This window comes from Xyrauchen texanus, chromosome 31 (assembly GCF_025860055.1).
Source record: "Xyrauchen texanus isolate HMW12.3.18 chromosome 31, RBS_HiC_50CHRs, whole genome shotgun sequence".
Taxonomy (NCBI): domain Eukaryota; kingdom Metazoa; phylum Chordata; class Actinopteri; order Cypriniformes; family Catostomidae; genus Xyrauchen; species Xyrauchen texanus.
Genome location: NC_068306.1, coordinates 39,551,042 through 39,563,623, shown reverse-complemented (window position 1 = coordinate 39,563,623; position 12,582 = coordinate 39,551,042). Strand labels below are relative to the sequence as shown.

The window sequence follows — 12,582 nt, the reverse complement described above, 5'->3', positions numbered from 1 at the left end:
ATTTTGGGTACATTAAGTGATTTCTTGGAGAGTAATCATGTCAATTACTATAATTGATAGATTTTCTTTAGAAAGTGTTAGCCTGAGCAAAAAACGTTTGTTCAACAATATAGAGCTGTCATTAATGATGTTACACAGGGGGTGGAGTAATAACTGCAGTGAATATTAATTATAAAAGCTAATTTAATCGTACACCAAAAAGCCGTTTAATGCGAGAAAGCTGCTGAAGACTCGAAAGCTGCATGCACTGTGCAATGTGACAGATGTACAGGCTTCAATAGTGGGGATTTCATCTACATCAGTCTTCGAGGTTCCCCCCACGCACTTGAGCACATGCGCACTCTTCAAAAACAAATAAATGCCACTTATGCATTAACATGATCCTAATCCCAAAGGCTACATTAGTGTTTGCATGACTTTTCAAAAGGCCTATTTTTGCAAAACCCCAAATAAGTAATTTTATTAAGTGCAAGTAAACATGGTCAAAGTGTTGACAGAATGAAATAAATACATGGAATGAAGGATATAGAAGCCTCAGCAAAGTGACATGATGTCCAAACTGCAAACTAATAAGGAACTTTGCTTCTGACCACCGGTTGTGATGCTGTTTGCGAATGTTTGTTGGAACTACGGTTTTGGAAAACATCAGATTTTTTAACTATGTTGGTAACGATGGAACTTGCAACTATAGTTGGCTAACAATGCTTTTGGGAAATGCACCCGTGGGTTGTTGCCAGGTGGTTGCTCACTGGCCCAAGTCAAACTTGATGCTTAATAAAATGTATGTTTCTATTATTGTTCAGATCTTCAGTCAGGCCAATACCCCACTGAAGCGCTGGCTGCTGAACTTTGCAGCCAAGAGAAAAGGAGCCGAGGTGAGTCGAGGTGTAATCCGCAGTGACAGCATATGGGACAAGATCTTCTTCCATAAGATCCAGGTGTGTGATCTAAAGCCAGTGAAACATACGGCAGTATGTATACTGAAATAAAAGGCATGTTGATGTTTGACTGTATGATATGATCATATTACAGGCCAGTCTGGGTGGGAGGTTACGTATGATCATCACCGGTGCGGCTCCTGCCTCCCCATCAGTCCTGGGTTTCCTGAGAGCAGCTTTGGGGTGTCAGGTTAGTCTTAAACCAGCCTAAGATGGTTTACTGGTTTTATCTGGTTTACCAGGCTGGTCTGTTTGCTGGTTTTAGAGGGTTTTGGGCACTTGTCAGTTGTCAGGTTTTTTTTATTTGATTTCTTACAGAGTTTCCAATAATAGTTCCTCTTCTTTTCTGATGGTTTTCTTCTTGCATTCACGTGGTGTGTTTGCAGGTGTATGAAGCCTACGGTCAGACAGAGTGTACTGCTGGTTGCACATTTACCACTCCTGGAGACTGGACATCTGGTATGACTTCAAACAATCATCAAACCATTATAATAATAACAACTAGATTTGTGGTGCTTGCCAATGTAAAAATTACCACAAAAATACTGGTATGGGTGGTTGCCAGGGTATTATCTAACAGTTACTAGGGTGTTCTGGGTGGTTGCAAGGTGACAGCTTACACATTCTGTGCTGCTTACAAGTCAGAATTTCCTAGCCCAAAGTCTATAAGGTATTGTGGTCTTTATACATGGCTCAGGTCCCTCCTTTCATGTAAGACTATTACATTTTTGGCCCATTTCGTCAACAGAAAAAATTGTAAGCCAGAATGCTTGAAAAAAAAAACGTTATAGCACACCATTCTTCAACAAGCAGCATGATTTGAGTATCATTTATGTCTGGACCACAAATCAGTCAGGGAGAGTTGTCTGTACACACTAAAGTTTAATACTTGGAATTAGTTTGTTAAAACTATTAAGTAACAGTAATGCATGCCTTATAAAATATCAGTAATAAATAAAAAGCCCACACCTTCCCAGTCCATTTATGACTTAAAACCTGTGGTTTAGACTGTTTCTATGATCTTAAACTATTAGTAGCACACATCATCATTTCACTCAAACACATGTTGTGATTATTAATCAAAAACTTATTTTAGAGTATTCTTCAGTCAGTTCCTCTTGTGTGCTGAAGGGAAAACATCTTCTCATTGTAGTGTATGCATGATTAAAATTGTAACACACAGTTCCCAAAATAATGATACTGGTGCAGTAAATAATTTGTAAAGGTGAATTCCAGTGCATTTGAGTGTTAAATATTGATGATCATATTATATCTTTAAAATATGTAATGTGGCTTTCCCAGCTGCATAGAGAGGATAATATTCAATCAGGCCGAAGGTGGGTCATGATCCAAAAATGGGTTGCAGGTCTGTTCTGATGCAATACTAAGTAGTAATTGAATGCAACTAGCCATATAGTTAGGAAAATAAATGTATCAGCTTATCAGCTTTTAAGAAGTAGGATAAAATGCCACCCATAAATTTTGTTGTTGGCTTGGAGGGTAACTTGTGCTTCAATCAAACCATGAAAAAAACATGACACAGACTTAATTTGGGTTCACATGATAAATATGGTTTGTGTCACCTCATGTTTCATGAGGTGAAGTATTACATTTTTAACTAAAAATTTAGGTTCTGTGTTGGGTTGCCACTTTTTCTTTCTTTCTCCAATGTAAAATATGGGTCCTGAAGAAAAACGAATTGCCCCCTCAGTATTCTGATAAATATGGTGATGTCGGAATATCCTTCCCCCAACCCTACAAACATAGGAAATAGTGAGGCAGCTACTCCCCCTTGTGGGTTGTTTGCGATTAACTTCAATTTCGTCACAAAAAAGGTATTTAAGATTTAAAGCTGTTTATTTATGTTGTGCATTTACTTCAAACAGTTGTTTCTGATCATGTGAAATCACCTGTAACACACAGGTAGCTGCAGAGATACGTTTTTCAGACTTTTACTTTGAAGGCTGTAACTAAAAGCCTTCTTTTCCTTTTTTAATCTTTTATTGCTACAGTAGGGTGTTTTCACACTTGGGGCCAGTTGCATAAACATAGCCATTAACTTAAGACTTCATATAAAAATTTGCCTGATTAGCTAAAGACACTATAGAAAGCCTGTTGCATAAAACAAGGTCACAGTTGTCTTTAGGAAGGCAGTCATTGTGGGAATTTTCATTGCATTGTGGGAAAAGCAAGACTCTGAACAGCTGAAAAGTGACCAACACTGGGCTCTCAAAACAGTTTTTTCTTGCTGAAAATATTTGTCTTTAAAAGATTGCAATGCTTCAAAATTGATTGTAATGAAAACATTTTGTGATTTTAAGTCATGTGACGCCATGCGAGGACCGGACGTGTAAACAGCGAGCTCCGCACACTTTGCTAGTTTTTAATTATTTTTATGTCATACATTTCTGAGATTCGATACACCCTGCTACATAACTGTTCAGACAGGCCCCGATCATTTCTGAGATCATCCGATAAAGATCTTGTATTGTGCGAGGTGAGGAGCAAAGGAAAGCTTTCTTGGAAGAATTACAGTATTTTCTTGTTCCCAGATTTTGTGAATTTGACAAGAGAGAAATGTGATAGATTCAAAGATTGCATGAAACTTTTACATCGACGTAAGATCGCTTTTGCGCTGATGTTTCCGGACAAATTGAGAACAGATACTAAGGATGGCTGCAAAATATTTACATGCCCACAGTAAGCATTGACTTTCATAGAGACAGTGGGGTGAGTAAACCATTTGGTGATTTTCATATGGCCCCCAAGTGAGCTGTCTTATGCCTACTATTGGATGGAGTTTGTTTCGTGGAGTATTTTATGCAGAAAATGTATTAATTAATTTCAGATTATTTTACTCTGGACAGGGGCACCCAGCAGGGTTGCCCTCTTTCCCCATTATAGTTCTGTCTTGCCCTGGAACCATTAGCAGCCGGAATAAGTATATTGACATAAATAATATTTTCCAGGGGTGGTGGCGGGAGGTATGGCACATAAGCTTTTTACGCAGATGATATTTTATTATTCTTCATGACCCCACTAGATCTATGTCTTGCCACCACATAATTATTAATACCTTTTCTAAATTCTCAGAATACAATTGGTCTAAATCTGAAGCTTTGTCTCTGACTGCGTACTGCATAGTAATGGCTTTTCAGCCAGGCGATTTCCAGTGACCCAAACAGGGCATTAAATATTTGGGCATTTTATTCCCAGCAAATTTGATTGATTTAGTTAGTTTTGACTTCTTAATAAAAAGGTTTTCGAGTGATGTGGGCAGATGGGCTTCATTACATTTATCTATGATTGGGAAGGTTAATGTTATTAAAATTAATTGTATTCCAAAATTCAACTACCTGCTACAATCTCTCCCTGTAGATATCCCCATCTCTTATTTTAAACAATTTGATAGCATAACAAAGTACATAGCAAAGTCCTTCATTTGGAATGGTAAACGTCCCAGGTTACATTTCAATAAGTTACATAGGCTGATTGACAAAGGTGGGCAAGGCCTACCCAAGATTTAATTTTATTATTATGCATTCGGTATCAGACATTTGGCTCATTGGTCACTTCCATCTGAGAAACCCCTCCCTGGTTTGGTATTGAACTTGATGTTTTTGACCCTATTTTGCCATTGCAAAGCTTTTCTATTAAACTAACCAGAGAAGTTAAGTCACACTCCGTTATTTAGCATTTGCATGCGGTTTGGACAAAAGTGTCCAGAGAGTTTAATTCAGACATTTATTTAAATCTTGCCTCGAGCATATGGCTAAACCCAAAATTAGGTATTAATAAGCCCCCTTTCTGCTGGTCAGAGTGGATTGTGAGGGAGGTTACTACACTTGATGACCTATTTGAGAGTGGAATGTTGAAATTGTTTGAAAATATGGTCCAACATTTCAGGAATCCCAGATCTCTTTTCTTTATGTATTTACAGCTGCGCCACCTGCTTTGTACTATTTTTGGGAATAGCATACACCTCCCTAATTGGGGGCAGTGGTGGCTCATCGGTTAAGGCTCTGGGTTACTGATCAGAAGGTCGTGGGTTCAAGCCCCAACACCACCAAGACACCACTGTTGGGCCCTTGAGCAAGGCCCTTGAACCTATCTGCTCCAGGGGCGCTGTATCATGGCTGACCCTGCACTCTGACCCCAGCTTAGCTGGGATATGTGAAAAATAAATAATTTCACCATGTATATGCAGAAATGTATGTATAATGTGTGACAATTGGTCAAATTAAATTAAATTAATTAAATATTCTTACGGGGTGGTGCGGGGAGATGGGCAGGTTTGGAGGAGGCGATCTTTAGAAGTTTGGGGAAATGGGGTTGATATTTGGAGAGTTCTTAGAAGGGGGGGGTGGCAGTTGAGAGGTATTTAAAAGTTTTAGTTTGTGTAAGTGCATTCTTTTTTTTGGAAAGTATATTTTTTAGGTTTAAAAAAATAATAATGTAATAATTGTAAGTGACGACTTTAGTGCATGTTTGTATCAGGTGGGGAGAACATTAAAATCTTATCAACATTTTAATAAAAATGATAATAAAATAATAAAAAAGTAACTGAACAAGCAATTTGATTATCATAATGTATATAAATAACTAATAATAATACAAAAAACAAATGTTGTGATTTTAACTCAAATAATAATAATACGAATAAACTTAAGAAATTGTGTTACCATCGTAGAAGTCAATCTTTAACAAAGTCTAAACTGAAGACCCCACTGGCTCATAGATTATAAACAAAAGTTAGCCTAGGGTTCTGCTGTCTTAAATTTCTGACTTAAATTAGATTAAGTTTTTATGCAACTGACTGAGAAAGTTATGACCAAAATTTCATGCAGCTAACTTGTTAGACTAAAACAGTTTTATGCAACCGGCTCTTGATTCGATTGCTGGACCAAACCCGAGTCTGTGTTCCCCACTGCCCCCACTGGTCTCTGTTCACATCATGATTTATCACCAAAGCTTTACATGTACAGAGTGACTCTTGTGTTTGACTGCCACGGTTGCAGGAAATGTGTAATTACATGAAGAATGTTAGCATTCGTCTGCTGTGAGCATGTGGTTGTGTTACACAACAGATGTGAAGAATTAATGAGTTACTCTCGATTAATTTGGAGTAAAGAAGGTATGAGGAATGCATTATACCATAACAATTGCGATCGGGAACCTGCAAAGACGTGAATTATATATCATGAATAGCGGTTCACTTCTGAGCTTTTGTATGTTTGCGTTCATATAAGAGGCGAACTGTACCGGAGTTCACATGATACCCAAGAATACCTTTTCAAGCGGACATGGGTGTGGTTTCAGGGGTGTGCACTAGAGTTCGTTAAATAGCGTTCACATCATCAAAACGAATGGAACTTTGATGTCATTTGAACCTGTGATTTGAAATTGTTGTAATACATTACAAACACAAAAACACACAAACATTTCAAATTTTGTTATTTTTTTTGCTCATCGAATTCAAAATAATGTCCAGATTGAGTATTGTAGTTTTTTTTGCAGAACATTTGCAGACACTTAAATACAGTATACAGTGTCCTATTTCCAATAGAGATGTTTAATTGTTTAGGGAGTTTTGAACATTTTAAACTGGGCTAATGCACATTCTATTTCAGGGAAAGGCTAGAAATATATATATATATATATAGCATGACAATATCCTAGATACATGATAGGAAACAAGTGTTGGTTTAGAATAGTTAAAAAAAAAAAAAAAAGGTAAAAAACTAAAAGTGTGCAGGCTGTACATAACCTGTATTGGTAATTATGCTAGAAGCATGCTTAAAGCTTTTCCATACATTTTCTTAAAATCTTCCTTCTTGTTTTTCTATAGGTCATGTGGGTGCACCTCTGCCATGTAATCTCATCAAACTCGTGGATGTGGCAGAGAAGAACTACTTTGCTGCTAAAGGAGAGGGAGAGGTGTGTTATATTCTGTATATGAAACATGTGCTACTGTTTAAAGAAACTCATAAAGTTGATTGATGAGCAGAGTTTCCTTTGCTGTGTTGACATATTGTCTCTTAAAAATGTGGCAGGATTTTTGCTGTTTTTTTTAAATAGCCAATAGTTTATAGCTTGTTTCACAAACATGAACCATGATGCTTGCTAGTTGGAGACAGGTGGTATTAGGAGGTAGTACGGTTGGGCGATATGACCAAAATCTTGTTTCATGATGTGATTCATTTTATATCACAATATATATAACGATTGTAACATTGTAGACAGGCAAACAGGAACAAGACAAAATGATGCAAAGAACCCAAGTGCAGTTTTTTTTACAAGACATAGAAATCCAAAATGTGAAATAAAATAAAGACTAGATGAAACTTGACTGCATCTTGAATTAACTATGAAATGAATCCATGAACGAGAACATGAAATGAGCGCTATGGATAAGAGCTATGGACACAAGAGCTACAGAGTGTTACACAATACCTGACAATGGACAAGAGAACACGAGGACTATATATGCACTGACTAGGGAAAATGTCATTAGACAACCAATGAAAATACAGAACTGATAACGAGTTGACCAATGACAAACTAGAAATGATAACAAGATGACAAGACTAATAAACAAGAACCAATAACAAGACGAGACTAATGAAATACATGTTAAACAAGATCATGTGACACAACTGTTAAATCACATGACAGACAAACTAGGAAGTAAATTCAAAATAAGACATAATCCAAACATGAACAAGAACAGACATAAACGTTACAACGATTTTTATTTTTGACCAATATTATTATTATCATTATATACTTTCCTCAAGAATCTCAAGATCTTCCCGAAGCAATGAAACAAATAAAATAATGCATGAGTTTTAAAATAATACATCGAAAATAAAAATAACAAAAATATAAAATGTAAACATTTCTTCTAGAAAACAAATATTAAATAAATATAAAATAATATAAATATAAAAAATAAAAGTAAAGCATGCTTCATAGGGAAATGTATATATTAAATGAATTTAGATAATGAATCAGCATTGGTGAGAGCGGAATAGACTATTTTATTTATATACATTTCACACCTGCATTCCAATCTACATCTTGATGCAATCCTTCCTCCTGATCACGCAGCGTGTTTTCATCAGCTGAATGGGAGGCAAAACTAAAAGTAAAAATGTTAAGAGACTGCAGTATGCACAACGCGTGGAAACCATTCATGCATCACGAGCCGGCAGCGCTTCACTTTTGGTTAGTCACGTGAATAAATGCACCCGCTTTGCTTCGGTAAGGCTGCGTGGATGGCAGCCTATATTTCGTATTTCATTTGATTGTTTTTGCTTTCAGAACAACACGTCATGCAATAAGGTAAACACCATTATTAATCCTTGAGATTTCCAACCCAGCATACAGGTACACCCTCCTTAAACCATAGACATTCTACATTACATTAAACAAATAAAAAAGAGAAATCATAAACCCACATGGTGTAGTCTATTCAAAATATAAATTAAACCTGGAAATACAGTTTTAAGATTTTGTAGGTGTAACATTCAGGTCACTGAAACATTGTTGATTGAGGTGTGTGAGTGGCTTGCACGTGCAGAGCGAGGCTGCGTTCCACTTCACTTTTAACATCGACTCGCTAACTCCTGTAAGAACTTCCCCTCGGGGGAATCCCTGCCACCATTTTGGAAGTCCGTCCCACTTCGGTAAGTGAGCGAGGGAAGTTTAGGTTGACAGACCATCGACCCCTCGATTTGGACCGAGGGAGCGAGCCTACACTGATGTATGCTTCAGACAGCTCCATATCCCACAATGCAACTCGATTGTGACATGCAGTTTATTGCACTTCATCAACCCCACCACCACACAACTCTAATGTATGATGAAAGTGAAGTTAAGTCAATTAAGCAGTTTAGAAAAATTATTTTGAGATTTCTGATTGAACAGCATAATACTTGTAGCTACCACAAAACACAATGTGTTCATTGTTATGTTACATTTTCATTTTTGTAAAGCTTGATTAATCCTTTCTAACAATTAATTCTAATAAAAATAAACATATGAGATTTATACATAAGCCTCTGAAATTAACTAAACTTTAACAGAATCTGTGGTTGCATCAATCTCCAAAATATTTTTTTTCTCAGGTGCAAAAATCACTTAATAATTCCGCAAATTGACATCCGCCTTCAACATGCTCCAAGTGATCAAAAGTTAAGGGTGTTCTACTGCACAGGTTCCGCCTGTAGTGGACACTTGTGCATCGTAAGCAATGACGTACATCCGAGTCCATGAAACGGAGGAAAGTTAACAGGGGAAGGCCATACAAATTTGAAGTGGAACGCAGCGCGAATCTCGTCACACTAGTGTTTATCCTACCATTCCTCTGATGAGAACACGCTGCCTGATCATGAGGAAGGATTAAATCAAGATGTAGATTGGAATGCAGGTGCGAAAAATTTCATATCAATAAAATAGCCTGCTTCTCTCTCGCTGTTGCTTGTGTGCTAGTGATTTCATGATTGCAATGACATAATTGAAGAAATATTTAAGATTCCACACAATTTTGTGATCAGTCATCAAATAAGCACATTTGTGACATTAACTATGTTAACTCATTTTGCATCAGCACAGCCATTGACCAGGGAAATAAAAAATGGCATTTCGTGTCAAAAAGGTTGCCGACCCCTGTATTATAGTTGGTTTATTTGAGATATTCTGGAACCTTGTATCTTTTGAGCAACACATTAAAAACGTGTTATTGCGTTAATTTACATTTCTTTAAAAACTGTACCTGTATGCTGTGCGTGATGCTAAAAACCTTGGAATTTTGTTTTGCAGTAGTGTTCATAAGGCGATTCAAAGACGCACTTGTGTGACGAGTCTTCCACATGAACAAATCTCAATTATAATTGAAAGTTTCAATTATATTTTAGACTATCACACAAAGTGATATGGCTTGCACTTAATTAAATTATATTAGGGTTTTAATTGAATTGAATATATAAGCTTTACATTTTAAGTAAATATATAGATTTTTATGCTGCATGTATGTTCTTACTGTGACATTCAATTATACTTTTCATATACTTTTTTCTATCGCAGCAGTGGTGATTCTTGTTGTGTAAATGTTCAAAATCTTTACATTTTCACAATGCCCTCTTAATCTTCAGAGACATAAATCACACTGAATGTCTTCAGCTTCAGGGTTAACCACGAACTCCGGATCAAACACTAAGTTGACAGAGTACGAGCGTCTTGAGATCGCTGAACCAGATTTAAACCGTTTTGGCTCTATCTAATTTTGTGAACCTGAAACTTACTTTGAAACTCTTGAGTTTGTTCAACTAGCTTCGTGCAACAGACCACAGATGTCACACCTGTTTTAATAACAAGCTCTTCTTCATTTTGACTTGTTTGGGATTCGTCCTGTTCTGTGGAGATGTTTTATCAGGGTTTTTCCAAGGTCAAAAATGATTGAGGAACACAAGTGATCCCGCTCTGTGCTCTCCTGTAAACATCGAGAAAATCCTGATAGATAGGCCCACGGTGTGCATGTGAATATTTGCATATAGCAATATATAAAATATAGCAAAATCTCTACTGATTGATACTTTACGTTGTTACCACAATATATGGTCATATTATTCCACCCTAAGAGGTAGGACATTTTCTGCCAGATGTGAGAGCAAGATTAATCATCAATGTTTTCGGTCCATTGTCCAGGAAGAGGAACATAAAGTATATTTTAAAAGCATATAATGCCTATAAATGGCCTCAATGCTGACATTGACTAAAAGCCATAAAACAAATTTTTATTTCATGGGGCCTTTAATGACATGCTGAGCCCTGAGCGAATGAGAGGTCTCAGCAACAGCATTTAATTTTTGTCTTGTTTTTTTTTCTGTGTCAGATTTGTGTAAAAGGCCCAAACGTGTTTAAGGGTTATCTGAAAGATCCAGTGAGGACCGCAGAGACGCTGGATGCAGACGGATGGCTTCACACAGGAGACATTGGAAAATGGCTACCAGTATGTCAGCCTCAAAACCTTTAGCTTATTTTAGGATACTTTAAATTATTTGATGATGCCGTTCTTTTGTGCATTCCCACTATATCTCCTTGTTCTGCATCAATAATTTGAAGAATCGTACCCATAAACTATTATTAATTACTAAAAAATACCATCTTGAAATCTGAAATATAGTAAATAGGCTGGCTAATGTGGGACTGAACCACTAGTCTAGCCTATCCGGCTAGTCTCATGGGGTTTAAACCATCAAGTACAGAAAGACAAATGTACAGATGATGACAATACGTTTTTTAATAACAATGCAAAGTGCACAGGTCAAAAACAACTCAAGGAAAAAAAATTGGGGAGTTTATATAGAATAAACAGAAAAGAAGGTAACATAAGAAGTAAAAACATAAAATTTTGCTTGAATCTAAATCTGTTGGCCATAACTATAGACTGTTCTAGTTCTTTGGATGGATAAATATACAGGATTGACAGATGATCAGATATGACAGACAGAGAGAAGGTCAGATGATAGATTTGTCGGAAGCACTTTATAATAATGTTCCATTTATTAACATTAGTTAACTACATTAGTTAACATGAACTAAGAAAGAATAATACTTTGACAGCTTTTTTTAATCTTGGTTCATGTAAATTTCAACATTTACTTACACCTTTTTTCAATTAATAGTTGTATAAGTAACATTAGTTAATGCACTATGAACTAAGATGAACTAACAATTAACAATTGTATTTTTTATCAACTAACATTAACCAAGATTAATAAATGCTGTAAAAATATATTGTTTATTGTTAGTTCATGATAACTAATTAGTTAATGATAATTAAAGTTAACACATGGAACCTTATTGTAGTGTTACAGATTTGTCTAATTATCTCATCTTTATCTGGATTCAATAATAAAATATTTTCTCATATTGACTCTTCATCTTAATATCCTAAGTGTTCTTTAATTAATTAATTAATTTATTTTTTCAATTATTTTCATCAGAGTGGCACATTGAGTATCATTGACAGGAAGAAGCATATCTTTAAATTAGCTCAAGGTGAATATATTTCACCAGAGAAAATAGAAAATATCTACATCCGTAGTGAACCAGTGTCTCAGCTCTACGTCCATGGCGACAGTCTGCAGGTTAGTCACTGATGTTTGTCAAAAATGTAAAGCTGGATAAAACTACTCGAAAAATACATGATCCTAACTACTGTTCATTTATTGTGTTTGCAGTCATGTCTGGTTGGAATCGTTGTCCCAGACCCAGAGGTTTTTCCCTCATGGGTACAGAAGAAAGGATTTGAGGGATGCTTTGAAGAACTATGTGATAATAAAGTATGGTTGAAAAAAATAAACAGAATAAACACCTTAAAATTTGGATCGATTTGCTAATTTTCATTATGGATAAATTAAGATTTGTTTCCTAATTTTTCCACTGTTGCATCTGTAGGAAGTGAAGAAAGCCATCCTAGATGACATGGTGTGTTTGGGAAAAGCAAGTGGCCTCCACTCATTTGAGCAGGTACGTGTGTACAGTAAATGACCTTTGTGTGATTCAGCACTATTGATAGAATTTACCATTAGTTCAGCAATAACCTACACAGGACAAGCACCTGATAAGTTTCAAAGTG

At 36.2% G+C, this 12,582-nt stretch overlaps 1 protein-coding gene across 2 annotated transcripts in view; it reads left to right on the top strand.

Moving 5' to 3' along the window:
- The window catches only part of acsl6 (acyl-CoA synthetase long chain family member 6), a 117,360-nt gene that overhangs the window by 99,900 nt on the left and 4,878 nt on the right, over nt 1-12,582 (top strand). For both annotated transcript variants that reach the window (XM_052099630.1, XM_052099629.1), the window contains exons 13-20: nt 804-938; nt 1,033-1,128; nt 1,325-1,397; nt 6,787-6,875; nt 10,834-10,950; nt 11,948-12,091; nt 12,185-12,286; nt 12,402-12,473. In XM_052099630.1, coding sequence (XP_051955590.1) covers nt 804-938; nt 1,033-1,128; nt 1,325-1,397; nt 6,787-6,875; nt 10,834-10,950; nt 11,948-12,091; nt 12,185-12,286; nt 12,402-12,473 — 828 coding nt within the window. The remainder of the gene's footprint in view (nt 1-803; nt 939-1,032; nt 1,129-1,324; nt 1,398-6,786; nt 6,876-10,833; nt 10,951-11,947; nt 12,092-12,184; nt 12,287-12,401; nt 12,474-12,582) is intronic.